Here is a 26,628-nt window from a genome sequence, read left to right as displayed (position 1 = left end):
ATGTGCGCTGGGCGAAGAAAGTCGTGAGCATCGACACACTGCGATCCGAGCGGGCGGGTCTTGGCGCCGGAAATGAGGGAGGGCCTGGAGCCGAATCGCAACGACTTCATGTGATGGAACTTCCTGCTTGCTTATGAGGTAGTCGCATAGCACTCGGCAAGTGGACTTTCACTGCCACGGTTGCTGCTGCTGCTGCGAGAACTGAACTTGACAAAAGCTCACTTGACGACAGGGCATTGGCCAGCGCACCTTTCCCCCCGACAGCACAGCACATTAGTAACGGCAACTGCGACTGGAAAAACTTCTTCCGGTGCACCCACAGCCTCGCCGGGCTTCAAAGTCTACTATGAACACGCCAACACCTCGAGATCCCGCGTGGCTTGATGACTTGGCCTTGCTGCATTCATTCCAACACCAGCTTTCGCCATCCGGGACCAGCAGATACCGCCTTTGCACTGGTCGAGACAAGATTGCATCCGCGTATGCCCACATTGTCGTCCTTCATGCGATGAGGCACTTTCCATTCTACCATCCATGGCTCCTGCTGAAGTCACCGCCACTCACTGTGACTAATTCCTATTCTACCCGCTCACACAGCTGTTATCATGAAGTCACGGGTGCCCACTACTACTAATTGCTATTCTATACGCTCACACAGCTGTTATCGTCGGGTGGACAGCGAGTGGTTCATCTGGGAGGACACGAAGCAGGCTGGGAGGCTGGGTATAAGTATTCCTGCTCCCCCCTCCTCTCTTCTTCTTTCTTTCCCCCTTCAGCATAGCATCAGCTTCCAGCAGTATTCACAGCATTCAGCCAACAGTAGCAGACCATTGTCACTACGCATCGCAGAACAGCAGAACACAGCAGTAATCGCAGCATTCAGCCAAGAGTAGCAGACATTGTCACGTCACTACGCATCGCAGAACGGCAGATTACAGTAATCACACAGCATTCAGCCGAGAGTAGGAGGCAGTGTCACTACGCATCGCAGAATCGCAGATTACATTTCGAGAGTGCGTCGCATCTGTGCAGATCTTCGCCTTACTCCGACTTTTCACAAGGCCAGGGGCAGAGTCACTGTGCTGAAAAGAAAAAAATTCACATCCAAAACCATTCAAGACTTTGAAGTTGGGAAAAATGACTTCATTCACTCCTCTTTGCAACCCTTTTGCAAACCTCCGGGTCGAGGCGCCAGACAACCTTGCTATTCGCAAGACGTTGGAAGACATGGCGCATCGCGAGACGCCAAATGACTTGGCGATGCCGGATTTCGCGCTCCCTGAGGGTGTCGATTCCTGGTCTCTGGCGACTCCCTCCACGCCTTCGGGAGAAGACGACCCTGACGACACATTCCCGTCGTTCGAGGAGGCACTTGGACCGGACTTCAACGGATGCAATACTCTCGCAATCAAGAGGTTCCGGCATATGCCACTCCACCCACAGCATCTCAGGCCGATCACGGCCTTCGAAGACATCCGCTTCGTCCTCCGCAGCATGCGTCTCGAAGCGCTGCAGGAGAGGCATGCTGCCATCAAAGCAGCTGCCGACAAAGACAGAGCACGAATAGCTCTTGTCGCATCACCAAGGTTCAGTGAAGCCATGGTCAAGCGCAATTCCCAGCGTCGCAAACGCCGCAGGGGTGGCAGGCGCTCGTCAAAAGACGAGAAGCTGCTCACCAAGAATCCAGCGGCGCGCGTTCGCAAGGCTGGCAACGTTCGCAGCCAATGACTTCCCTTCTCTGGAAGTCAGGAGCTCCACGGCTCCAGGAAGGCCACACCCTTCCGACAATGAGAGAGTCTGGACCCATTCATGCTGTCCCTAAAGGACTGGGCATTCTTCACTCTCAACATCCGGCTTCGCTCGAACAATTTCGAGCAGTGCCAAAAAATTCCACAAAGGCGATCGAATCCCGTGACATCCCAGAGTCACTTCGACGCCAGGAAAAATCGCGGACAAGTCCTGGATTATCGAGTCCACTTGTTTTCCGCTTTCGCAAACGGCAGACGTTGATCCGGTCTGACAACAGTGTAAGTCTCGAAAGCGACTGCTGTTGGGCTGGACGCAGCTCTCGCTTCGGCACCAGCGTAAGTCTCGAACGCGGTTGCTGTTGAGCTGGGTTTGCAATTTTCACTCGGTCTGGTAACAGCGTAAGTCTCGAACGCAGTTGCTTGCTGGGCTGGGCGTATTGTCGCCACTCTCAGATCGTATGGACATCGCTCTCCCGATGGATCTGAACTTCGCAGACACAAAATGTCTGCACCCCGATCGACTCTCCAGGGCAAAAGCGGTCGCTTAAAGGACAACCAAGCTCGAAAGTTCTGGTCTGGCAAGGCGTAAGTCTCAAACGCGGTTCTTGCTGGGCCGGCACGTCTCCTTTATCCGGTCTCACACTGCGTAAGTCTCGAATGCGGTAGTTGTTGGGCTGGGTTCGCCGGCAATGATTCACTTCGGTTCGGCAACAGCGTAAGTCTCGAACGCGGTTGCTGCTGAGCTTGGGTATACTGGTAACGTATCGTATTGGTCTGGCATTGCGTAAGTCTCGAACGCTGTGACTGCTGGGCTGGTATTTGGCAACGGATTGTGTTGGTCTGGCATCGCGTAAGTCTCGAACGCGGCGACTGCTGGGCTATACATGACCTCTTGGTCTGGCATGGGCGTAAGTCTACAACGCGGTCATTGCTGGGCTGGGATTACTGGTAACATCAAGCACCACGGTCTGACATTGGCTTAAGTCTACAACGCGGCCATTGTTGGGCTGGGTTTGCTGGCGAATAAGAGGGATCACATGGCCTGGCACAGCGTAAGTCTATAACGCGGTTGCTGGTGGGCACATGAAATCTCGACACGTTAAGAGCTTGCCCAAGACCTTTTCGCGAAGAAACCGCGCTCTCGATCACCCCAGTCGTTTTCCCGATGGGACGCGTCCAAACGCGGAGCCGCCGACAAAACTGGGTCATCTCCAGGTTGGTCTGCTCAACGACGACAAACGAACGGTCAGGTCACAGACCATTCACCACCGATGTGCTAGCTCTCGTGCGGAAGAGAGGCGGCCTTCGAAGACTGAACTGGGTCAGTATAAACCCATCATCGACGCCTCGGATTCGTTTTCAGAACGCATGATGAAAAACGACGCCGATGTCCAATTCCGGCACTTCCGAGGAAAGAAACAAAACCCCGATCCCGCGCCTGAAGCAGACCATTACTGAGCCATCCTTACCGCTCCGCGAGATCACCGCGTCCAAAAGTACAAGAAAAGGCTGCTAGGCAAGATCACAGGCCGAGAAATGACGTTACTGTCACCGGCCGGTCGAAGTCCCTCATCGAGCATAAGGTTAGCTCTGTTCGCATGAGATGATCCGACACCCTCCCGTTGCAGAAAAAGTCACATCCCTGCACCCAAACCGTGTCTTCGGCACGTAAGTCTTGTGGCGATCGAAGTCGCATCGAGCCGCACCTCACAGCCGTTTCGTTTCCTTCAAAGGCGTGAGAAGATTTGCAAGACTTGAAAGCCATGTTCACATCAACCTCACATGGCTCTACTGCGTCACGCATGGTGAACAGTAGAAACAATATCGGAACATCCACCGAGTTACTGAAATTTCAATTTCGGATTTGGCTACAGCGGGTCGAAGACGCATCGACAACGCACCTCGTTACGGACAAATCAAGAGCCGTCGTATCTCAACACACCTTTTGGAAAACCACGACTAAAATCAGAACATCCACTGATTTGTATGCCTCCGTCATCGAAGTCGCATCGAGACACCCCGTCGTACGAGAAGAACCCAAAAAGCCATCGTGACTCAACCCACCTTTTAGAAACTCACGAAACCACAAATTTTCTGAACCGAAACCAACTCAAACAAAAGGCCGGGTCCCAATACGGTTGGTTCTCAGGGTGGCCATTGAGTTTGTTTTAAAACAAAACAAACCCACGGGTTATAAAGCGCAGCAAAGACAAAGACAAGAGAGAACTGCACCTCCAATGTCAGCCTACGTGTCTAACTTCACGCTTGGCCCGAGACCCATTACAAATCGCTTGAAACACCATGATTGCTTCTACAGAGAAGAGGAGTTTCATACTACAGGTCACACACAGTAGTACCGGAAAGAACTCCAAAGATGAGATTCGCTGTTGGAAAAGGTCCAAAGGAGTGAGGAATTTTTTTTTGATGTTGAAGGAAGTTGGATTGCTATGCTATATTTTGAGAGACAGAACTGTCGAGGAGAAAGCAAAAATCCGAAGCTCGAAGCATCTGCTAGGCCGGATCAGAGAAAACCGGTGATTTCCTTACGACAAGCTCGAAGCACGCCTGTCCATCTTTAACGGATGGAAAGGAAATGGCTGCTAGGCTGAAATTTCACTCGGACACCAGAGGCTTACCTGGTTCAACAAAGCCCCTTAGATTCGTTTCGCGGGGCATCAGAGGTTTTTTTTTTTTTTTTTTTTTTGGCTGCGATCCAGAGCCCTGGAGCCTTGGTTTGGGTTGGTTGAAAATTAAGCAGCGGACGGTCATAATCTCTTAAGAAGTTTGAGAAGGTGAGACCGACGGTATGGGGCGAAGGACGGGGCTCTTTACGGAACTGCTTGAGAGTTGGGAAGGTGGGAATGTGGGAAGTAGAGGGGGGGGATTTTTAGAAGTAGTTGCAACGGACGGCCATTTTATCTCTTACGACGAAGACGTTTGAGATGGTGAGGTCGACGGTATAGGGCGAAGGACGGGGCCCTGTACAATTATACAACCCTTTTTCGAGAGAGTCGGTGCATCAGTTTCATTGACAGATCTTGGCGCTTTCATCTCCTGCCGATGTTTTCTCGGATGCGACTGAGGTTGCTGATGCTGTGATGGAGGCAATCGCTCTGTGCATTTCGCGAGATCGCAGTCGAGGAGCGGTTCGGTGTTAGGATTCTCGCGAAGCCTTGAATTGCTTCGACGCCTGTGCTGTGATGCATGCCATCCACTCTGCGCTTTCCGTCAAGGAGCGCTTGGGCAGATGCCATCGTCGCGACGAGAATACCGCTTACATTTCCATGCGGGACTGCACGCCGCCGAGGTCTTATCATAGCTACCTCTTCCGTGGTTGCTTGTTGCAGCATCTTCGCGGCGAGTGGATTGCTCTTGCTGCTTGACGTGGTGCTGTAGTGCTTGTCAGGAGTGAACCGGTTCATCTTCGCAGCGATTACGATCCTTCGTGCCGATGCCCTGCCTGAGGTTGTAGCTCTCACGCTTGAGGAGCCGACGATGTACTTCCGACGATCTTGTTGCTCCGTGCCAACGTTGTTTCCCTGGTGATTTCTATACGGTTCAGCATCAATGGGCGACTTTGCGGTCCGCGAGCCGTTGCGTTCGAGTATGGTTGGTATCGCTTATATCTCCCATCGCTCCCGCTCCATGCCAGTGTGGTGTTGCAGGCTCTGAAGGGCATGCCTGTACAGTTCTGCCGAACTGGGAGCGTCGTGGTGAGAGATTGCGAGAAGAGAGAGCGCAGCTCAAGAAAGAAGATCAACATGGAAGCTCCAAGATTGGCTACACGAACGTAGCTGAGGATACATGGACTGGTGTAGCGCTTACTAGGACGTCGGAGATACTGACATCGCTCGTCGCTTCGTGGAGAAGGCCCCCAAGCGTACCTACGACTCCTACCACCTCTCGCTGCTCTACGTCACACTGCTCCTTCTACAAGGACGCAAATCCCTTGGCCTATGAAGACAAGTGCATCAGCCCCAGGCGGTATCCCAGCAGCTGCAAAGTTGAGCCGCGAGTCCGTAGGCGCAGAGGAAGCATTGAACGGGCCGAAATGTGTCATGGGCGAATGCGAAGGTGGTGGACAACATGATGTCTGGATTGTTGATTTGGCCGCATCTTGGCAGGCGGCGACTGTGTTGTGCTGTTCTCCTCCTGAGAAAAGGTCACGATTAGATGAGCAAGAAGTCTCGGGCGTTTGCGCTGTACAAGCGGTGGAGCGAGGGAATGATACACGAGGAGGCCAGTTGGAATGGGTTTGTGCCACATCTTCTTGAATCCGATTGAGATATAGTGCTGACCTCTAACCAGCAATATCTACCTTAGCTGGTCCTGTCTGAGCAGCGTCTATTGCACCATTCGAGAGCACATCTTGCTGCTCACTGAAATGTATCCTCTCGGCCTGCTCAATGCATCGCATATTCGCCGCAAGCTTGTTGATGGTCTCCTGATACTCTTCCCCCTCGTCACTATCAAATACGATGCCACCTCCGGCTTGAAGATATGCAACGCCGCCCTTCGTCATCATGGTCCTCAATGCAATGCATGTGTCCATTGCGCCTTCTCTTTCTTCTCCGGTAGCAGGATTAACGCTGTTGTATCCGAAGTAGCCGACTGCGCCAGCATAGACTCCCCTCTTCTCGCCCTCAAGCTCAGCAATAAGTTCCATCGCTTTGACTTTGGGTGCGCCGCTGACCGTGCCGGCTGGGAAAATGGAGCGGAAAGCATTGAATCTATTCTGGCCCGGTCTGAGTACACCTGACACTTCAGAAACGAGATGCTGCACGTGACTGAATCGCTGAACGACCATAAGCTTGTCCACTCTTGTTGTCAACGGGTCGCATACGCGATTGACATCGTTCCTTGCCAGATCGACGAGCATGACGTGCTCTGCTCTATCCTTGATGCTGCTGTGGAGTGTGTCTGCGAGTGCCATGTCCTCTTCAGGTGTCGTACCACGTTTTATAGTACCTGCGATCGGATGGGTGATGATGCGGCCAGCCTCCTCTTTCACAAGTACTTCTGGACTGGCGCCAATGATCTGAAAGTCCTCACAGTCCAAGTAGAATAGGTAAGGCGAAGGGTTGACAGTGCGTAAATGTTCGTAAATGTTGAAAGGGTGCAGATCGGTCGGCCGTGCGATGCGCTGTGAGGGAACGGCCTGGATGATATCGCCCTTCACAATGTGCTTCTTCAGCCGAGTTACATGCCTTTCGTATCCCTCACGACCGATGTTGCTGGCATATTCGTGATCCAACCTGATCTTCTTCTGCGGTACCTCTGGAGTCTCCTTGCTCTTCAACACTTGCACCAGCTTTGCAAGTTCTTGCTTGCTCTCGTCATACGCCGCTTGAAGCGCATCATCCGAGCACTCGCCTGTCGGCACATGGAGATAGCTGATCACCACGGCCTTCTGGGAGAAGTGGTCGAGCGCAACTACCGAGTCATAGAGCATGAAAAGGCTCTCTGGCACTTCCAAGATGTCCTTCATGGGTCTCTTCGTCTTTGGCTCAAAGTACTTTACACAGTCATAGCCCACATATCCAATCGCTCCGGCGGTGAGAGGCGGGAGACGTAGAGATGAGATGTCTGCGATGCGGTACTGGGAAAGCTCCTTATCAAGCTGAGGCAGAGGATCCGCCTCGAGTCCATGTTTCGGACCAGATACGAGTGTCTTGCGCGGATTCGCACCAACAAAGCTGTATCTTCCAATGGTCTCTGAGGTTGCAGCTGACTCGAACAGAAAGGACAGCTTCGACTTGGCTGCGACCTTGAGGTATATCGTGGAAGGAGTGAGTCGGGAGGAGGGTATGGATGTGCACACAGGTATCAGATTGGGCGCATTGGCCTTTCCTTTGGTCGATTGTACGATCTTTTGGACTTCTTCAAATGATGGCTGGACGGCAATCTGGGAGTAATCCAATGTCAGCTTGACCGCCAAAGCAGATATTGCTAGCACAATTCCCTACTCACATTTGGCGCCATCTCTGCAAGTCTGCTATGGCACAGGCCTGGGTGATGTCAGGAACACAAAAGGGCTCACTGCCACCAGCATGGGTATCGACGGTGTTGTGTGAGTAACTTATTATTGAAGCTCCGCGACCAATATTTCAATAACAGCAGCACTATGCCTCTTTCAGCCTGCCGGGCTTTGCCGAGCTCATGTTTTGTTTCGTGTGTGCAGCCGTGGCTCTGGCGACTTCAGCTCTTTCAAGGCTCGCATTTCACGGAGGCGCAGTGTGGTGTGGTTGGTATGATCCAAAGGCTTCCACGTGTTGTGCTGCAGCGCTAGCAGTGGTACGGTACGGCAGAAATGATGCTGCAGTCCAGAAGAGCTTCGGGAACACGCGGAGCTCTCCGAGCCTTGCAAGAGGTACTCCGCTTTGACCATGATGATCGTGCCCTGACCTGAGGTTGAAAGAGCTATGGCCCATGGGCCATAGCGCTGATGAGGGTAGCACAGCAGCCAGACGTACGACCAACTTGATATGGTGGTCTTGCGCCTTTCTCCTCTCGCAACCAACATCCTCGGATTCACAGCCCTCGACGCCTGTGCAACGCTGGTGGAGACACACGTGCGCTATCTTCCGATGATTGGCGCATGCACGACATTGGATAGCTTGGCAGCGTGACAACGGCTTTCCACGCATCATCCCGCCAACCGCCAACCTTCTTTTCCTCATCCGCAACGCCCTCTCGAGTCTCGAGGTGCAGAGTGAGGTGTTGGTTATTAGTGTGAGAGTCGCAGCGGACGTCCGACAGGTTCGACAACCTGTTCTTGGGAGCCTCGACCATCATGTCGTCGTCGCCGACTTCACCTACTAACCACTCCTCCTCTCCCTTTCCCTCACCTAGTCCTTCTTTGCCTGCTTGGCACTTTCCCTTTGGTCCTTCTTCTATTTACCACCAGCGCGAGCGCCCTAAGCCGCAGCATACGCGCTTTAACAGCTCGTACACTCCGAGAGCTCCTGTCTTGAGCACGGAGAAACGAGCGCATCGACGCGCGCAGAACAGTAGTCTGGGCAGCTTGACATCCCCGCCGTTGAGCGAATGCAGCCGAAGCCCGCTATCACGATTTGCAAGCTACCCTTCGACAATGGCGAAGTCCAAGAACAATAATGCGCCAATTACACCTGCGAAAAGCTCACGTCACAGCCTTTCTTCACTGCAAGGTTCGCCTTTCTCGGATTACTTCTCGGACGACGCGCGATCTTCCATCAACCACAACCACGCCATTCCTTCATATGAAACGAAAGCATTGCTTGTCAGGATGAACAAATTGCAGGCGCAACTCATGCGCGACAATTCCGAACATCAGCGCCAATCAATAAACATCGTCGAGAAGAAGTTGGGTGAGATAGAGTTGGAGCTGAACGCATTGCACTCTCAGACAAGGTTGCCGGGTGAGATTGAAGACTCGGCAGTAGTGTCGTCGGAACAGGATGGAGCTGCGAAGGCACCGTCCCACAGTCGTGGACCATCGACTCAGAGCGCCAACAGCAGCGCGGTCTTCAGCGATGATCAAACAACACCCGAAAACTACAAAGCCGAGCGAGACTGGCTGCTCCTCCGTACGCAAGAACTTCTTGAAAACCTCAGCAGTGTCACAGCCGAGCTTCGCCAACGCCACAACGAAGTCAAGGAGATGAATGAGGCTCACAGCGTGGAGATCGAAGAAAAAGACACCCAAATCGAACAGCTTCGTTCTGAAAACGAAGGCCTGCGTCAGGATCTCGGCTTCGAATATAGCGAACTGCTCTTTCTCAAGCTCCAGATGAATGCACTAGAATGCGAAATGTCAGAGCTCCGCGACGAGAAAGATGACGGACCACCGACGAACGCAGCAGAAAGAGCGCGCCGCGAAAAGAAGAATCGCATTCTATCCGAGCTGGACCGCTGGCGGACAGACTCGGATTGGCAAGATGTTTCAGCACGTTTCAAACACCGACGCAGTAAATACGGTATCACAACATCTCCGACCGCTTCTTCCACATCTCTTCTCAACGCCGACCCAGAGATCGAGTGGCAACTCGAAACTCAGCGCGAAACCCGCGGCCGCATTACCAATTTGACCATTAAACGCATGGACAGCAATTCTGGCGAAGGAGAAGAAGAAGTGCAACCCGTCACCTTGAATGGTACGACGGCAACACTCCCACTCCCACCACCTAAATTCCCCTCTCCCCCTACGTTCACTTACGTCGAAACCTCCACCCAAACCTCCGACTTTTACATCCCGGAGGAAGAGGACAACCTACTCTGCAACAACGATGACGAGCATTCCAATCCCGACCTCGATGACGAATGCGCAATCACAACTTCCGCATCCTCAGTCATTCTTGATCCCTACGAAAACGTCGAGGAAGCAGAAGAAGAAGAAGACGAAAAAACCTTAAAATCTGCTGATCTACGTTGGAAACCCGCTTGGAAAGAACTTTGGGCTGGGTTACAAAGTCTTTCGGGAATGGTTGATGAGGATGAGGATGAGGAAGATGATTGAAATCATGCACATGTTTTTTTTGACGGCTGATGCATTGGCTTGGACATGCATACACTCATTTTGAAAAAGAGGAGGAAGAAAGGAAGGAAGGAATAGATGATACCCCCCGCCACGGCGCAGGAAAAGTTTGTGGAGAACTCTTCTCGTATTTTCGTTTTTGGCAAGTGAGGTGATGTGCTTTTTTCCGGGCATTTGCATCACTTTTTAGTAGTTAGCATGCATAGAGCGATGCATTGGCGGCGTAGGTTATTACGGTAATGTTCAAAAAGTTTGAAGAGCAAAGTCAGAAACATTCTCATTTTCATGGTAATCTAGTCGTGGCCAATGTGGCCTGTATGTATGCTCCATGCTCAATGGCATGTCGGTGTGTATGGTGAGACCTCAGATAGGCTTGCAAGTCTTGAATGTGACCTCATGCCGTGGTCCTGCTTGCCTCCTGCCGCAGTGTTCTTCCAAGCCTTGAATGTGACCTCATGCCGTGGTCCTGCTTGCCGCCTGCTGCAGTGTTCTTCCAAGCTCGATGCTCTTGTCGAAATTGGTACGTGCTACCATTTAGTCCTCGTCAGAGCTAGCGGCCTCGAGATCCTCTTCCTCGTTGCCCACAGCCTTCTGCTGACGCTCGTCGTCTGCGAAATCGTAGAAGATACGGCTGCGATTCTGAATACGTTAGCATGAATCGCGATTGAGAGCGTGAATTCTCGACGTACCTTGCTTGCCTTCACCTTGGCAAACTTCTTCGGGTCAGCAGCCCCAGCGCCGGAGCTCGCTACAGAAGCAGGGCCCTTCTTAGCACCCGGGTTGCCATATCCGTTGCGGTCGAAGACGGCTGGAGGAGTAAGAGAAGTAGATGCGGTGACGCTGGTGCCAATGGTGCTCGAAGCGCGGGTGCTGGTGTTGGCGATGCTGCTGCCATTGACCTGGACGCCCCCGGTGCTGCGAGACGAGTACGTGGCCGCTGTGCCGTTGCTGAGAGACACTGAGGCCGTCTTGTCAATGACATTCTCCAAAGTGTATTCTTCGCCGCTGTCGTCGTCAGTGTCGCTGTTGCCGCCGGAGGACATGTCAGAATCCGCGGCGCCAGGCTCGAAGTTGGCGCGCTCGTTCTTGCATGTCCAGCACATCTGTGGGGAGTCGTTAGCACTCAACTCTGGAGTGAGCTTGGTCCATGCTTACCGCCTCGTCAGGGGTGCGACGCTGGGTGTTGGGAAACTTGTCGAGACTCTTCGTCTTGTCGCACATATAGCAAGTCAATTCGGTGCGCGAGCGCGGGGTGCATTCCATGCATGTGATGACTGCGGTCTTGGTCGAGTTGAACCCAGGGCGCTTTGCGGCATCTTGGAGCTGAGGGAGGCGGTTCTTAGCGAAAGCCGTGACCTTCTTGACGATCTTGCATCGGTCGCATTTGATGCTGTAACTGGTCAGTCTGGTACATAAGTGGTCATGGAAATAGCTCGACTCACTCGGAAAAGCCGACGTTGGTTGCATCCACGGTGTGCTGGTTGTAGCAAACCGTTCCGGGCATGGTGGCGATTGGTAGGTCAGTAGTGGTGCTGGCTGAGAGTGTTGTTGCAATGGAAGTGGTCCGACGTGGTTGTCCTGGCGCGTGATGAAGTGTGTTGAGAGGACTGATTGTCGAGCGTGTTTCAAGCAAGTTGTAGAGGCGAATTTGGAAGTTTAAAAGGCGGAGTGTTGCGCCGCACTTGCCTCACTTCATCAAGTGAGGTCGAAGCTAAGCCAGGGCAGGAGACCGGTGAGAGCGCAAAAGTGGAAGGCATGATGAAGTGTCAATTTCTCACGGAGTCGATACATGTAATGTAATGAAGAGCATATCACACCACAGTGCGATTGGAAGTGAGGATCTAGGCAAGGAAGAGCACAAGAAGAAAGAACAAAAGCTCGGGGGCGATGTCCAGCCCTACACTGATGCAACCTACTGCGCTGATGTTGAATGACAGTACCCAGCCAGGACTCAGATTTGCAGCTTCTCCATTGCGTTGAGATTCGAGGCGCGATTCTTTGTGAGCCAGAGGGAAGGAAGTGCGGTGAAGTCGTCCTGCTCACTGTGTGCGATGAGAGGTCTGAGTCTGTGAAGCACCTACAGAATCCAACCAGAACTTCTACCAAGGACATGGCTACCACTCATCAGCAAATTCTACAGCACCAGAGAGAGAGAGAGTAGACTTACCTTGTCCCCCCATGTCCAGAAAGTTCCGCTGTCATCTAGATGTTTGCTTTCGATTACCGGAATGCACGAAGACACGCTCTCCGCTGGAGTCATTTGTCCAACGACTTCCCAGCCCAGATCGATGTTCGCCATGTCTGTAGCCACCTCTCCTGGATGAAGAGCAATTACAACGGTCGTGCTATTCTTGCGCTGCAACTCGGCCGCCATGTGCCTCAGCATGTGGTTTAAAGCAGCCTTTGACGCCGCATATGCAGCGAATCCATCTTCCTCCGGTCGAAATGCTTGAGCAGAGCCAGAGTCGCTCGAGATGAAAGCAATCGGGGTGGCATTCAGTCAGTCCTCACATTCGGATATTTCAGCACTCCGGCACTACGTACGAGATAGTCTATTCGCTGGACACCATCTTGGAGTAGTTTCGCAACAAAAGCATTGATGCTCGGCTCGCCAAGAATGTCTAGATCATAGATCGAGGGCCTCACATCGCTCGGCCAGCGGGATTGGGCTTCTTCAGCGATCGCTTTCCGTGTCGTTGCGATGACATTGTGCTGGCTGTCCAGAAGCTGTTGCACGAACTCGGCGCCGATTCCTCTGCTCGCACCAACTATTGCCCAGGGCTTCTTCATGCTGGCCATGCTGGTGCTGGCGTAGCAGCGTGCAGGTTTCGCGAGACTGCAAGTTCTGCTTCGGATACTCCGTAGTCCAGGAACGGGGAAGCTCCGATCGAGCCTAGCGGCGCCTGCTACCGCCCGACGCTTGCGTTCTACAGTCAACTATCAACAATCAACAAACAGCAGCACTCACGTCTTAGTATACAAGCTCTACTACTACATCAGTAGCGCGTAATAGAAGCTTCACCCGGCACTTCATCAAAATGGCAGCTATCAACGATCCCCAGCCTGATTTCGACGAGCTAGTACAGGCGTCTCAGACCTTTGCGAACAATTTTGGACGCTTCAGAAACCTGCCCGCAGTAGACAACGGCGGCGCGATCTTGACCGTAGTCCAGGGCCTACAGGAGCAGTTGCGACAGATGCAAGAGACGCAACAACAGATGCAACAGCAGATGCAACAGCAGATGCAACAGATCCAGCAGCAGATAGTGGGTATGGAAGAGCGTTTAATCGTACGCATCTCTATAAGGTTACAAGCTCTACTACTTATCCCTCTCTAGATGCTCGATTTAAGCTAATAAATCTGTGATAGCGATGCCAACAACCTTGCTCGCCTCGCCAATTCACAGATTGCGGCGCCCGACCATGCTCTTATACCGCTACGAAGTACAACAAATACTCCAATTGACAATTTTCCCGCTACACCTGCTGCTATCGCAACACTCTCGCAAGCAAGTCTAACGACTTTGCTTAGAGCAGTCGGCGAGAATCCCTATGGAAGCGCTACGCTAAGACGTCAGTGCTTTCGCCGTGCTATTGGGTTGAAGGAGGCAGCTGTATAATATAGTTATACTAAGAGGAACGACATTCGATTACGCGCAAAATCGGTAAAGGGACAACAATCATTAGAGATAATGGCAAGTTGGCATAAGGAAGTATACGAAAGAGGATCGAAAAGGTTGGCATTGGCTCTGTTCATACACCGCTTAAGAAAATATGCATCTCAAATTGGCGTAGGATGGCATATCACACGGACGCAATTTTCCTTACAACTCGAGATCCTCCGTACTGAAGGCGAAGACGCCACGCTCGGGAAACGTCATGGGAAAGAACATCCTTGTCCGGTCAGATTAGGTTTAGGAGCACATGGGAGCTACGAGCTGTCGATGAGGCAAAGAAGAAGCTGTGACGGACTGCGAGACGGACTGGAGGACGATGGAAGCGTAAATCAGACAGCAAATGTGCAAAAGAACGCGCTGGATGCGGCGTTGAGGCGAGCGTCCAGGCTGGTGCTGCGTTCCGTAGAATTATCGTTGAATCACCGTACCTTTAAGTCAACGCCCATTGGTGCGGCTAAGGAGGCTGTTTTGCAAGGATCGCCTCTCCCATAATACTTTTCTCTCTCGTCTCGGCTGCATCATCTGCCCTTCTCTTTCCCTACCACACCATCACAATCCACCCTACGCCACTTTACGTTCCCTATCACCGCTTCCGCAATCCAAACCCCTTCCACACCACCGCACAACCAGTCCAACAGACACAATGGGCAAGGACGGCTTCTCAGACGGTACGCACCTCTTGACTGCCACTGCATCTTCAGCTTTCTCGGAGTGGCGCGACTTGATCAAGAAGCCATTGAAGGGTCTGCACGCATGCGGAGTGCTTCGCACAGAGGTGGCGACCTTTCAATGACTTCTGATCGCAAATGCGACTCCGACGCCCTCTCCAATCCTCTAGCCGATCTGCTTCAAGGAGCTTTACTGATGATCGTTCAGGTGATAGCAAGAAGGGTGCCAACCTTTTCAAGGTACGCAATTTGGCTTACAGTCGCGAGAAAATGCTCTCGGCGGGCGAGCCCCTTGCGCAAACGGGACCACCGGACTTCGGACTAACGGCAGTACAGACACGATGCGCACAATGCCATAACTTGAAGGAGGGCGAGGGCAACAAGATTGGACCAAACCTCCACGGTCTTTTCGGTCGACAGACTGGTCAGGTCGAGGGTTTCTCATACTCAGACGCAAACAAGCAAAAGGGCATTACATGGGACGAGGGCACACTGGTATGGAGACGCTTCGGCGGATTTCAGCTTGCCTCAGGGCAACAAGCTAATGACCGGCATAGTTTGAATACCTCGAGAACCCAAAGAAGTACATCCCCGGCACCAAGATGGCTTTCGGTGGTTTGAAGAAGCCCAAGGACCGAAATGACCTGATCACCTTCCTCCGGGACGAGACGAAGTAAAGAAGAGACGGCAGTAATGAGAGGTGGTGATGGCCCCAACGCGGCATCGTCGGCCGGCCGCCGACATACCTTGTACCACTACCTATACACGAACCTAGATTCCGGGGCTGAGCTTGCGATGGCGTACGATGCGCCATGGGATCCACGAGCTACGAATGGTTCGCTTCTGTTTTATATCACGTTCTTGCATTAGGGATTTCGGGTCCATGACGACCTTGAGTGTATCAGATCTTCTCTCTTCTGCCTTTTTCTCTTTCTCACGCGAACAGCATGTGATGGTATAAGAGGCCAGGTTGAGGCCATACTGACCGAGACATTAGACTGAGTGACAGTTCCGTCTCGGCAATATCATATCGGAGGACTGAAGGATGTCAAGAGACATAATCTGAACATTATTGGCATCTTTGGGAAGCGCGACATGCGACTCCAAGAGCTTGGAACAGCTTTCAAGCAGAATCGGATTAAAACCTCAATTGATGGCGACAATATAAGAAAGTCCCACAACAGGCCGACCCTACTTGTCTCGACCTACAACAAGTGCCAGGCGAGATTTTTGTAGCATGGCTTCAGCTCGGGGACGGAAGGGCATCTAAACTCCATTGAGTGAAGGATCTGATTCATTCAACCTGGCATGCTCTCGTTCTGCGAGAGTGGTTGAGATAACGTGGGTAGGATTGAGCTCTTCGACGCTCCCGCCGCACAGATGAGATATTTCCGTGCCCTCGAAGTCGGAAATGAGGCAACGACAGAGTTGTTGGGTATGGAAGTCGAGAGCTGCTTCCGTCTTGCCTAGGAAGTATAGCAGTCTGCGGAATTGAGCAATGTCTTTCACCAGCCTTCGCTGCATACCCAAGCTTGCGAACTGCATTTTCACACGTCCTCCGCCGCATTCTCCTCTGGGCAGCTCACAATAGCAAGAAGAACTTACGCTTTCACCACAGTCTCCAGACGCCATTGTGGTAACGTTGGGAAGTTCAGTAATTTCCAAAAACAATAGCCAACAACAGTGCACTCAAGGCACAATAGCGACAATTGAACCTCACCCGCATGGACCTCCTTGGAATACTATATCCTTGGGCCTCCTGTCTCTCTTCTAACCTTTTCTTCTTCGTCCTACAGTCATCTGAGCAGCAGCAGCAGCAACAGCAACAGCAAGCACCACCTCCGCGACACCACACCACACCAACTCGCTTTGCTCCTCTCGCCACCAGACATGGACACCATGCGCACGATCTCGAACTCGGTGTACGCTGGACGTCACCTTCTCTGCGCGATTATCATGCTCGTCTCGTTGGTGAGCGAGCAATACCTCACCAGCATGCTAGCCCCTCTCCTGCTCGCAATATACCTGGAGCACACGTTTGGCGAGACCACCACCACCACCGCCACCGCTTCGCTTCCGCGCTGTTGACACCACCATGCCTCGCAGTCGAAATCCCGCTCCCGACCTTCTCGCCACCGCCTCGCAAATGCATCTGGATCCAAGAAGCAGAGAGAACTGCATCCATCATGCCTCACATCCAGCCCGCCTCCCGCTCCCGCCTCCCAAGGCACTACAAGCCCTTCGCTTCCGAGCTCTGCTTGGCTGACACCACCACGCGCGCGGAGTCGGACTCGCACAGTGTGAACGAAGGCACTACTCCTACCGCCAAATCACCCGTCGACACCACCTCACCTACTGTCATCCTCTTACCCCCAACCCACCCCTCTCCTCCCCCACCCACGCCGCCTTCGAATCAGCCTCCATACATCCCACTCTCCCCAAGTCCGCGACGCCGGCCGTCCGTCCGTTCACCCTCCACCTACGATTGGATTTCCGCATCGGCATCGGCACCAGAACTCAACTCTGCTCTGTGGCCTAAAATCCAACCTCCTCTAATGAGAGAGAAAAAAAAAGCCAAGAATTTTCCGAGCCTCGTGCCTGCCGTGTGGAAAGAAAGCTACCTATGATGTTCAACATCCACATCCTCTGGTCGTGATCGCTCGGAGATCGGTGAGGCTGGACTGGAGGTTATGGTGGGTTGGTTGGAGGGGGGCGTGGCGTTTTTTTTTTTTTTTTGAGGAGATGAGATGAGGGCTGGTTGGTGAGCATGAGCATGAGCATGAGGTTGCGGGTGTGTTGTTTCGGTGTAAGAGTTTGTTGGCTGCGCGCATGCCGCGCGCGGACCGCGATTGGGTCGCCACTCGCAACAAGAAGGGCCCCCTGCTTGAGGACGTCGAATATGACTACGCCACGGAGGATGCTGATCCTGTGAAGCTGTGTCGCGGCCTGGGACGCGCAGGCGTGATGGGCAGATACTGGGCACTCAACGATGAGCAACGCGGCGACCCATACCTTTGCCTGCCTGACGATCTCGCCGCAGCCATCAAGGCCAGGGCGCTCGTCCCTTCTCATCGGCGCCCAGTGACGTTGGTTCTCCCTCTCCCTTCCTTCGCGATAGTATGGTCATGGCCCTATACTAGGTACTCGCAACCATGTGTCGCAATGCGCTTAGAAACACTTTTGAAGGAACACGCTTAAGAAAATGACCACTTCACCCCACGCGCTTGCTGCTTTGTCTTTGCTTCCCTCTGTAGTACCGTAGGTTCTGAGATCGAGTGAGTACTTGCCATCCTCACTCGGCTCCCACTTCGCCTCTAGTAAGTAGTCCGTGGCACTGAAGTCAGAGAAGTGTTCTTTCTCAACGCTATAGTGGGAGATAGAATACGGCAGAAGACAGGGTGAAGCGTCTTACTTAAAACAGCTCCTAGGCACGCACCATCATTCACGAGGACATCCTTCCAGAAGTACTCGTGTATGCAGTGTTATCTTAGCACCAAATCCTCCTTCCAAACATCATCCTTAATCCCCCGTAGCACGTCATAGGAGTCGAGGAGCTGTAATAAGCGATTCCTGCGAGTATGGCGCGTACAGAAACTGAAAAGTAACAGAATGAAATCCCGAGTTTTCTGCGAAGATACCTTACTCACCTTCAAGGCACTGCTATTATGCTTGCTCTTATGATCGCCAGCTGGAAGTCAAAAAATTCCTCGCGCCTAGCCCGATGTGCTGCGCGGCTTGGAGAGAAATTTGACCAAGACACGGTGCTCCGTAAGTGAGAAAATGTCAGCTATCATCCACAAAAAGAAGACATTGCTCGATGAAGCTGAGCATCATGTCTGCTTCGCGTTCAGATGAAGCAACGCTTAGTCGGGATCTGCTGCCGCTTTTCTTTTCGGGTTTGAAGGCATCCGATCATCTTCGCTTTAGTGGTGAGATGCCCAGGATGAATTATAGGACTTCTGTGGTCAGTGGCTTTCCTCTGAGTCTTGCTAACGTACCTTGCTCTTACTTGATGTCAAATGCCACGCCTGAGCGGCCGCTGTGGTTGTACAAGTTTGCCAAGGTATGAACTGGTTTGATTAAGCTTTTGACAATAATCGTAGGGTATCATCAGCAATTCCAATCTATCTCGCACTGTATTTGCCTGAAAAAGGTGTAGCTTATGCAGTTGGCTACAATTCTTGCCCCCATGCCATGCGCAGTCCGGTCTTGGTCGTGTCATCTTGTCGTGTGTCCATTCGTGTAGCATCATCACTTCATCACACTGTCTTTGTCCCGGCCGTGATCGCGCTGGTCTGCTATGTCCTTCTCGATTTCTCCTCCGCAGTCCCCGGCGGCCGCGCTTCTCGGCTTGCCCGCCCGTCATGATGATGACCGCGCTTATTGCGGGAGTCTGGCGTTCTTGGCGGGGCCGCCTAGGCGCGAGTCAGAGCAGTAGACATGTGAAGGAGCGGCTTCTTCTAATTACTTTCGTCTCGGATGAGAGCAACGATCATGGAGTAGAGATAGAAGAAGAACATGAGCAAGTGGAAGCCCAGCTTGATAAAGGACTCCTTCTTGTGCACATTCAACTTTCGGAAGATCTCTGTCGCATCCAGAAGGTGCTGGTTCTCGAAGATCCTGCGTTCACACTGTCAGATGCCGTCGCATTTGCGCACAGCTGCACATGCATCCCATCCGCTCGACTTACTTCTTTCCGTTCCAAGCGATCAGCGGCAGGTTCAGCAGCAAGGGCAGCCAGTAGCCGTTGATCAAGAACAAGATGGTCAGGAATGCGTGGACGCCGGCTTCGGGGACGATGTACATGTTGAGGCGGTTGCAGAGATCGATTGGGTTGATGTAGTCGCATTCGAGATCGGAGTACATGATGGTGAAGAAGACTTGCAGGAACAGATTGACGGCATTGAGAAGGACGGCGAGCAGGAACAACCTGACGTGGAGACCTGCGATCAGCCAAATATCCTGCGTGTATACGTATACTGCACGCGTTCTGCTGTTTGCGCAGTGTTTGTAGGAGATTTTGGAGCTCGGACATACCACGCCTCGCCCGACATGGTGGGTGTGTCAAGCACTCGAGCGGAGCGCTATCGCGTGTGCAGATGGAATGGAAGCTTGAGGCAGTCGGTCTGTCCGCAAGCTCGCGCGGTGCTGTGGTGTTTCGAAGTCGAAGTTTCAACTTGCGGAGACGGGGACGGAGACGATGACGGAGACGGTGACGGAGATATTGAGAAGCTTGGATGTGGTTGACTCGTTGAGCCTCTAGAGGCGATCGTGTCCCGACAAGACCGCGTGGTCGGCGCAAGCGAGCCTACGAGCTGCAGATAACTGGCGCAAGGGCGGAGAGGACGTCGACAAGGCCGTACACAGTTCTGCCTGCCTGACGAAGCGGTATGCGTGTGTGGTAGACGTAGACGTTGCAGTGAACGAGGCGAGGCGAGGCTGGCACGTCGGCTGGGCTGGGCTGGGCTGGGCCTGCATTTGTTTTGACCCCACTCACTGACGAAATGCTTGGCAAGCTGCAGAACTGTTCGCAATGGCGCTGGCGTTGGCATGAGCCTCAACTGTCACCATATTCCTACAACACAGGCTCGATTTTCGTCCACCAGTGCAGAACGGCTCACGAGCACTACTTTCGCAGACAAGCCATGACCACAGCTTGAGCGATACCTTACAAGTATGGCCAGTTGTTTTGGGCGATGAGAGGGGGTGAGGATGGGGTGTTGGCGGAGAAAGGTGTCATGGGGTATTTGGATTCGACGCAGAAGAATCAGCACACCTCCGCCATGGCCACCGCTCGGCCATATGGTGGCTCTTGCTCCGAATGCACCTCAGGTTGTCCAGGGTATTGCTGGCGGTAGTAATGCTGTTCTACCTGCTTGGCAGAAGTCTTACGTCCACGCTGGTGAGTGTCCCAATGGTCCTTGGAAAGAGTAGAGCTCACTAACAGTATCCAGTCCTCTTTCGATCTTGGCTGCCGCTGAATTGCACATATCTGACAAACGTCACGACAGACTTACGAGACGTTCGAGTAGCTGCCCTCCGCAATATCGAGCCCGATACAGGTGCACAGATGAGCGTATCCGACCCAACCGAGCCGGAATGGCAGAAGACCAAGTTTGGCGAGAATTACAGTCGCCTTTTGCGCATCAGGAAGAAAGAAATATGATCCAAAGGGCGTCTTTTGGTGTAAGCAGTGTGTCGGAAGCGAGCTCTGGTCTGCTGAAGGAGAGTTTGGCAATGAGAATGGAGTGGTCAGAATACGGTGAGGTCATGTCGACAGCGCAAAGGTAGAGTGCCTTGTCTTGATGGACATGGTGATTCGGAACAGCAACCAGCGCTTCACGATCTCTCGTGAGGTGGACATGCGTATTCACCGCTCAACGCCCAGGTCGGCAGGATGCCCTCGAAGCATATGCTGCTCGCACAGTCTCCAAATATTCCTCTGCTCTACTTCTGCGGTGCCTACCACGTCGTGGCCATCTCCGCTTCAATCTCTTCTCCCAAATCCAATCATATCCGAGCTTTTTCGGCTTTGCGTTGCTGATGATGGTTCGTTTCGTTCTACGGCGGCAGTGGTGCGATGGCCCGGTGGTGGTGGCTGTCTCCACGTTCTGCCCGCGTGCCCATAGCATTGCACCGCGTCAGCAGCTCCTCCGCTGCCATCCACCACGTTTCCGTGAACGGTCAGGATGTGTTCACATGCACAAGTGAAGCATGTCGCAAGAGCACGTCGTTGCAGCCTCGTACGCTCGCGGCCAGCCCGCCCTCCATCCGACACCCCAGACTGCTCCCGATCGACAGGCACAGGTGGGTCTCACACATCACGCCTTCACGGCACACGCTCACCTGCGCAACCCCTCCGAGGTCTCCACAGCACGAACCACACTTTGAAGCAATGTCAAGTCAAGCAATATTATCATTACCTACTGCTTGGGCATGAGACGTGCACGCCAATACCATGAACTTCCGATCACGACACGCCCCATCGACTAGCAAAGTCACCTTGGCAATATGTGCTTTCTGGGCGATCTCGCTGCTGTGCTTTCGATGGGCCACGCGAGACATACAAGATGTCTCCTCCCTCGCAGCATGGGACGCCTGGAGTCTCCCGTCCGTCGCTATGGGTCTGTTTGGCTATGTGCGCTTTCTATCCGCTTTGATATTCGCCTTTCTTCCTAAACACACTGTCACCCTCAGCAATGCGAGCCTGCCCTCGTACCCACTCGCTGTTAAAAGCCCCTACCTGTCTGCTTGGCTGCCCAGTGATCAGATTTGGGACATCGCCAATGCACAGCCAGAATTCTGGACGGGCACATCCAACCTCAACTGGCCTGTTCTTGCGAGAGTCGATGGAACCACATACGCCTTACTGAATGCACCATCGGGCCTGACCAGCGACATTCTGCGTGCGACCACGAAAGGCGTGAGCTACACCTCTACCCATACGTACTTTGAGCTCCTTGCCGGAGACGTCACCTTTGTCCTGGACTTCTTCTCACCAGTCTACCCAGCTTCGGAAGACTATGCGCTTCAATCTCTGCCTTATTCCTATCTTACTGTCAATGCTACGAGCGATTACGGGAGCAAGAGCATACAAGTATTCAGTGCGATCGATCAAACCTGGACAGCACAGAATGGCGCTGCTGCTCTCAACTTTACTACCAGCAGCAACAACGCTGGCTTCTTCTGGTTCTACAATTCAGATGAGATTTCCTACACGGAAGTCAACGATATGGCGACATGGGGATCTATACTGTTCGGCGCTTCAACATCAAATGCTACAACTTTTGCTTGTGATTCGGCAGATAATGTTTGTTCGACCTTTGCGAACAATGGCGCTTTGGACTCGGCGGGTTCTTCAAGCTGCTCGGGTGATGACTTGGCCGGAGTGGCGACAGACTTGGGTGCTACAAGCAGCGCAACCTTTTTCATCGGCTTTCAGCGCGACCTTGCGATTCAATATCTGGGAGAGGCACAGACAGGCTTCCACAGGACACTATGGCCAACGATTCCAGAAGCAATTGATGCCTTCCTTTTGAATTATAATGCGGCGCAGCTGTACTCGCTAGCGCTAGACACGCTCATCCGCTCAAAAGCAGAGTCTGTCTCCAACGAATTTGGTGCGCAGTACGCCGACATTCTCGAAGCAAGCGTCCGTCAAGCTTTTGCGGCCTATGAGCTGACAGTCCCAATCGCCGACCAAAGTGCAGAACCTTCTCTGTTCCTCAAAGAGATATCTTCTGATGGCAATGTGAACACAGTCGATCTCATCTTTCAGTCATGGCCCATCTTTGTCAATCTAAATCCGGAATATATCAAGTTGGTCTTCAAGCCAATTCTGTCTTACCTTGCCTCCGGAAGATGGCCGCTGGAGTATGTCATACATGATATTGGAACGCACTATCCCAACGCCACTGGTCATGACGATGGCAATGAGGAGCATATGCCACTCTTCGAGACGTCGAGCCTGTTCATCTTACTTTATGCTTACCAGGAACTGTCCGGGAACACTTCTTTCACTAAGGAATACAGTGCGCTACTTCCAGGCTGGGCGGACTACCTCGTCGCGAATTCTCTCTACCCGCCAAGCCAGCTCATTAGTGTTGATGCTATTCCAGCGACTGCTAACCAAACAGGCCTGGCAATACAATCAGTGATCGGTCTGAAAGCTGCTGCAATTCTGACAGGCAATGACACATATGCCGACATAGCTGATGAGTACGCGAAGATCATCTACAACGAAGCTCTCGGTCTTAACAGTGCGAGCGTCAATACAAGCACACATTTCACCTACAATTATGGCGACACAGACACTTGGAATGTGCTGTTTCCAGCGTATTCCGATGTCTTCCTCAACCTAAGCACATTCCCGCAGGAGGCGTGGGATAAACAGTCCGCGTTCTACCTTACACAGATCCAGGAGTACGGTCTCGCTTTTGCCGGACCAGAAAGCGACCGGGGGATCAACTGGGCTCTGACCGATTGGAGTAAGCACCAAAACCCTTTCGCGTCATGTACGAGACACTGACGTCCAGCAAAGACATAATGTATGCTTCGATCGCCGGCACTGATCTCCAGCAAGCGATCATTAACACCACGCATGCCTTCTTAACAGACGGCCAGAACGATATCCCTTTTGGCACGAAGTACATTGTTTCTGGCGCCGAAGCTGGAAAGTGGATCGGGAACAGAGCTCGAGGTACGGTGGGAACACATTTCGCTTTTACGGCGCTGAAGCAGCGTCGCTGGACTCTGCCATGATGGTCTGAACGCTCGGCAGGGTATATATATAACACAAACCGACCTCGCGTACGAATTACCTATACCTTATTAAATAGAATGAATGCGGCTCTGTTCAGACGCGAACAGAGATTTGCAAAGTACGTTACACTCGCTCTCCTCGAAGTTTTCTTTGCTCTCGGTAGGCGGGCGTGCCGTGCAAATGTGAAATCTTCTTACCAGCTAGAGGTACGCGATGATATGATGGATCTAGTTGCGGACAGTAGTTCTACATGTAAACCTGCACGCATTCGTCAGGCAGGATTCCCGTCCTGTTTCGAGTAGTCGTTGTTTTCGTGACGTCGACGACGGTCGTGGTGTTTGCATGAAGGAAGGAAGGAAGGAAGGAAGGTGTGTTATTATGTTTTCTCGATGGTCGGAATGTGGCTTGGGAATCTTGGAAGGATTGGGAACGAGAGATGATGGGGAGAGGGAGATGGGAGGAGTACTAACAGATTCATGGTTTGATGGTGTGGGTCCGTGATCTACCTATTGATGTCCTGCAGTGCGCTTGATACATTGTACAGGCTTCCTTATTCTTCGATGTAATCACTCCTTCGGGTCCCATCACTACAGACCCCCCCCCCCCCCCCCCCAATTTCCCTTCTACAGCCTATTCTACCCCATCTCCCCGTCCCTCAAATCCTTCTTCCCCCATCATCAACCTCTTTCGTCTCGGAGGGTGGTGGAGGGGGTGGTGGACACCCGGAACCGTACCTATTCTGTGCCGCTGGATTTGTGCCTAGTTTTGGGATGTGCAGGTTTAGGCGTAGGTTTGGGGGGTGTTGAATTTTGTGGAGATGAGGAATTTTGGGAGGGTGTGTTTGGTGGGGGAGTTGGGGGAGCAGCTTAGGGGAGTGTAGTGAGGTGAGAGGGTTGAGGTGGAGGAGGTGGTTGGTGGGGAGGAGGAGGTTGAGGTGGTCTGGAAATCCGAGGCGGTGGAGGATGAAGATAGAGAGGATGACGATGATGTTGTGCTTGTGATGAGTGTGGTTGTTACGCTCTCTGCATCTGTCGTCAAGGATGAAGCCGAAGTGCTACTTGCCATTGACGTCGTCGAGGTAGACGTGGAAGCAGTCTCGATCAGTTTGGCACCATTGACACCACTACTGAATACTGTTTTACCAAGCGTCGACTTGAGATAGCAGACAGATGTGTATGAGACGTCAACACAGCCAGTGGTCTTTGCGCACGCATCGATGCACTGCTTCAGATTGCTGACAACGACGACCTTCATGTCTCCGGCTTCATGATCGATCCCACACTCAATGAGGAATGACAGGCCGTTGGAAACGTAGGTCGTGCTGTTTGCTGCCGGACAGTTGATTGCGGTAGGCGATGCAGAAGAAGACGGGCCTGTAGTGCTGGAAATGATAGTGGATGTGTCAGTGGAGGTGCCGGTGATCGAAATGGCGGATGTGGCTGAACCGCTCGTGGTACCAGTGCTTGTGCTTGACGAGCTCGAGCTGGGAGAAGACGAAACGATCAGTCTTGCTCCCGAGACCCCATTAGTGACAGGAGAACCCAGGCTCGACTTCAGATAGCAAGCTGCGCCAGACAGAGCGACGACGATACACTTGTCATTCTCCGCGCAGGCATCTATGCACTGCTTGAAAGAGTTGACACTCACCGAGGTCAGGTCTCCACCTGAGTAGTCTGTGTTGCACTCGATGACGAAGTCCTTGCCATTTGACGTGACGGTGGTGCTGTTCGAGGATGGACAGGAGACAGAATTCGAGGAGGGAGTTGATGCAGAACCAGATGCAGTCGACGATGCCGCAGTCGTCATAGAAGATGAGGAACTGCTCGAGCCTGCCGCCCAGTCTGGATTCTGGTAGACAGTCAGTCTATCGCCAGCTCCGCAGAATTCGTTGGTGGCGCCAGAGCACAGCATGTTGCAGTCGCTATCGCTGGTTCGATTCGCTCCAGCAGAAAAGCTGTTGCCGCAGTAGCATTCACTGCCATACTCAGTGCCGAAGTATTGGTAAGATGAGCAGAAGTTCGCACAGGTCTCGAGCGTCATGGAGTTACTCGACGTGCCTTTTCCGGCGAGAGCGCGAGCACCATTACTCGGCTCTGTGTAGCAAGAGACATAATAGAAGTCGCCTACAGTCTCCGGCGTACCGGGGGCTTCCTGAAGCACAGGACGGCCATTGGAGAAAAGTGAGAGGCGGCCACTCCCACCGCAGGTCTCGGTAGAGTTGCCTGGGCAAGTGAACGAGCAAGAGCTCTCAATGACTTGAGTCGCAAGATAGCCAAGCGACTTGCCGCAGAAACACTGAGTGCCGTACTCGAGACCGGCGATGGTGTTGCCGCCATCGGCACAAGTCTTCGTGCACTTCTCAATGGTGTTGTCGTTGCTGGTGTATGCCATGTTTGGAAGTGTCTTTGGGCTCTGATCGGACCAGCAGCCCCAGTAAGTCATATTCCCAGCATATGTATTGTTGTTCGTTGCAGCAGTAGTTCCATTTAGTTGTGGATTGGGATATGGGTCATCCCCGGCCTGTTGTCGCGGGTATCCGAAGTCGTATGATCGGTTGCCATTGCCGTAGAAGTTGTCAGTGAACAGACGAGCTTGACCGGCCGCAGATGCCATCATGCCTCCTCCATCGTGACCCATGTTGACAAAGTCTACAGTGTCGCAGTTGCGGCCTCTAGGATCAGCGCACGAGGGTGGGAACGCCTTGATGAAGTTGAAGAAGCGCTCGTTGCGATTCGAGCCCGTGGTTCGTGGCGCACAG

General features: G+C 52.8%; 11 protein-coding genes across 11 annotated transcripts; 6 read left to right on the top strand and 5 right to left on the bottom strand.

Moving 5' to 3' along the window:
• Window positions 1-72: 72 nt before the first annotated feature.
• Window positions 73-4,689, top strand: MYCFIDRAFT_171039 (uncharacterized protein; the record flags this gene model as incomplete). The annotated part of the gene is made up of 28 exons (XM_007923985.1): window positions 73-110; window positions 143-339; window positions 369-565; window positions 612-832; window positions 865-1,026; window positions 1,067-1,079; window positions 1,120-1,639; window positions 1,666-2,088; window positions 2,113-2,139; window positions 2,165-2,287; window positions 2,317-2,368; window positions 2,400-2,463; window positions 2,492-2,504; window positions 2,538-2,582; window positions 2,604-2,696; window positions 2,733-2,800; window positions 2,853-3,137; window positions 3,160-3,244; window positions 3,277-3,312; window positions 3,352-3,483; window positions 3,510-3,553; window positions 3,590-3,751; window positions 3,780-3,909; window positions 3,969-4,098; window positions 4,128-4,154; window positions 4,186-4,282; window positions 4,309-4,512; window positions 4,546-4,689. 28 exons carry the CDS (start codon window positions 73-75, stop codon window positions 4,687-4,689), a joined length of 3,732 nt encoding a protein of 1,243 aa, XP_007922176.1.
• A 1,316-nt stretch (window positions 4,690-6,005) lies between these two features.
• MYCFIDRAFT_87026 (uncharacterized protein) lies at window positions 6,006-9,151 on the bottom strand. Its single transcript, XM_007922495.1, has 3 exons — window positions 8,321-9,151; window positions 7,719-7,756; window positions 6,006-7,653 (listed from the first exon to the last, which is right to left on the bottom strand). The coding sequence occupies exons 1-3, from the start codon at window positions 8,541-8,543 to the stop codon at window positions 6,049-6,051; spliced, it is 1,866 nt and encodes a 621-aa protein (XP_007920686.1). The 5' UTR covers window positions 8,544-9,151; the 3' UTR covers window positions 6,006-6,048.
• Window positions 8,481-10,524, top strand: MYCFIDRAFT_213734 (uncharacterized protein). The gene has a single exon (XM_007923983.1). It carries the CDS (start codon window positions 8,542-8,544, stop codon window positions 10,243-10,245), a length of 1,704 nt encoding a protein of 567 aa, XP_007922174.1. The 5' UTR covers window positions 8,481-8,541; the 3' UTR covers window positions 10,246-10,524.
• Window positions 10,275-10,524, top strand: MYCFIDRAFT_206403 (uncharacterized protein; the record flags this gene model as incomplete). The annotated part of the gene is made up of 2 exons (XM_007923984.1): window positions 10,275-10,374; window positions 10,415-10,524. The coding sequence occupies 2 exons, from the start codon at window positions 10,275-10,277 to the stop codon at window positions 10,501-10,503; spliced, it is 189 nt and encodes a 62-aa protein (XP_007922175.1). The 3' UTR covers window positions 10,504-10,524.
• Window positions 10,525-10,797: 273 nt separating this feature from the next.
• On the bottom strand, window positions 10,798-11,767 carry MYCFIDRAFT_78596 (uncharacterized protein; the record flags this gene model as incomplete). The annotated part of the gene is made up of 4 exons (XM_007922333.1): window positions 10,798-10,902; window positions 10,953-11,366; window positions 11,419-11,653; window positions 11,706-11,767. 4 exons carry the CDS (start codon window positions 11,765-11,767, stop codon window positions 10,798-10,800), a joined length of 816 nt encoding a protein of 271 aa, XP_007920524.1.
• A 447-nt stretch (window positions 11,768-12,214) lies between these two features.
• On the bottom strand, window positions 12,215-13,062 carry MYCFIDRAFT_89955 (uncharacterized protein; the record flags this gene model as incomplete). The annotated part of the gene is made up of 3 exons (XM_007923982.1): window positions 12,215-12,340; window positions 12,431-12,664; window positions 12,808-13,062. 3 exons carry the CDS (start codon window positions 13,060-13,062, stop codon window positions 12,215-12,217), a joined length of 615 nt encoding a protein of 204 aa, XP_007922173.1.
• Window positions 13,063-13,481: 419 nt separating this feature from the next.
• On the top strand, window positions 13,482-13,883 carry MYCFIDRAFT_185851 (uncharacterized protein; the record flags this gene model as incomplete). The annotated part of the gene is made up of 2 exons (XM_007923981.1): window positions 13,482-13,570; window positions 13,634-13,883. 2 exons carry the CDS (start codon window positions 13,482-13,484, stop codon window positions 13,881-13,883), a joined length of 339 nt encoding a protein of 112 aa, XP_007922172.1.
• A 598-nt stretch (window positions 13,884-14,481) lies between these two features.
• On the top strand, window positions 14,482-16,326 carry MYCFIDRAFT_50223 (uncharacterized protein). The gene is made up of 4 exons (XM_007921878.1): window positions 14,482-14,608; window positions 14,817-14,848; window positions 14,945-15,103; window positions 15,166-16,326. The coding sequence occupies exons 1-4, from the start codon at window positions 14,584-14,586 to the stop codon at window positions 15,283-15,285; spliced, it is 336 nt and encodes a 111-aa protein (XP_007920069.1). The 5' UTR covers window positions 14,482-14,583; the 3' UTR covers window positions 15,286-16,326.
• Window positions 16,327-18,949: 2,623 nt separating this feature from the next.
• MYCFIDRAFT_87031 (uncharacterized protein) lies at window positions 18,950-19,973 on the bottom strand. The gene is made up of 3 exons (XM_007922496.1): window positions 19,646-19,973; window positions 19,299-19,538; window positions 18,950-19,228 (listed from the first exon to the last, which is right to left on the bottom strand). The coding sequence occupies exons 1-3, from the start codon at window positions 19,660-19,662 to the stop codon at window positions 19,069-19,071; spliced, it is 417 nt and encodes a 138-aa protein (XP_007920687.1). The 5' UTR covers window positions 19,663-19,973; the 3' UTR covers window positions 18,950-19,068.
• A 437-nt stretch (window positions 19,974-20,410) lies between these two features.
• Window positions 20,411-23,990, top strand: MYCFIDRAFT_213731 (uncharacterized protein; the record flags this gene model as incomplete). Its single annotated transcript, XM_007923980.1, has 6 exons — window positions 20,411-20,510; window positions 20,620-20,722; window positions 21,257-21,351; window positions 21,410-21,415; window positions 21,550-23,595; window positions 23,649-23,990. 6 exons carry the CDS (start codon window positions 20,411-20,413, stop codon window positions 23,867-23,869), a joined length of 2,571 nt encoding a protein of 856 aa, XP_007922171.1. The 3' UTR covers window positions 23,870-23,990.
• Window positions 23,991-25,718: 1,728 nt separating this feature from the next.
• On the bottom strand, window positions 25,719-26,312 carry MYCFIDRAFT_128488 (uncharacterized protein; the record flags this gene model as incomplete). Its single annotated transcript, XM_007923979.1, has 1 exon — window positions 25,719-26,312. A coding segment is annotated over one exon (594 nt), but the record flags the coding sequence as incomplete, so codon positions are not given.
• Window positions 26,313-26,628: the final 316 nt, after the last annotated feature.

This window comes from Pseudocercospora fijiensis, assembly GCF_000340215.1.
Source record: "Pseudocercospora fijiensis CIRAD86 unplaced genomic scaffold MYCFIscaffold_1, whole genome shotgun sequence".
Classification (NCBI taxonomy): Eukaryota; Fungi; Ascomycota; class Dothideomycetes; order Mycosphaerellales; family Mycosphaerellaceae; genus Pseudocercospora; species Pseudocercospora fijiensis.
Note: the sequence above shows the minus strand (reverse complement) of the source record. Positions and strands in the feature narration are given on the sequence as shown.

What these genes read in the sequence shown, in the direction of transcription:
- MYCFIDRAFT_213734 (XM_007923983.1), top strand. Translation starts at nt 8,542, where the DNA reads ATGTCGTCGTCGCCGACTTCACCTACTAACCACTCCTCCTCTCCCTTT.
- MYCFIDRAFT_87026 (XM_007922495.1), bottom strand. Translation starts at nt 8,543, where the DNA reads ATGATGGTCGAGGCTCCCAAGAACAGGTTGTCGAACCTGTCGGACGTC. An exon ending in ATCATCGGAAGATAGCGCAC is followed by an intron (nt 7,757 to 8,320) that starts GTGTGTCTCCAC and finishes GACATCACCCAG; the next exon opens with GCCTGTGCCATAGCAGACTT. An exon ending in TTGCAGAGATGGCGCCAAAT is followed by an intron (nt 7,654 to 7,718) that starts GTGAGTAGGGAA and finishes GATTACTCCCAG; the next exon opens with ATTGCCGTCCAGCCATCATT.
- MYCFIDRAFT_50223 (XM_007921878.1), top strand. Translation starts at nt 14,584, where the DNA reads ATGGGCAAGGACGGCTTCTCAGACG. An exon ending in CAAGGACGGCTTCTCAGACG is followed by an intron (nt 14,609 to 14,816) that starts GTACGCACCTCT and finishes ATGATCGTTCAG; the next exon opens with GTGATAGCAAGAAGGGTGCC. An exon ending in AGGGTGCCAACCTTTTCAAG is followed by an intron (nt 14,849 to 14,944) that starts GTACGCAATTTG and finishes ACGGCAGTACAG; the next exon opens with ACACGATGCGCACAATGCCA.
- MYCFIDRAFT_87031 (XM_007922496.1), bottom strand. An exon ending in ATCGCTTGGAACGGAAAGAA is followed by an intron (nt 19,229 to 19,298) that starts GTAAGTCGAGCG and finishes GTGTGAACGCAG; the next exon opens with GATCTTCGAGAACCAGCACC.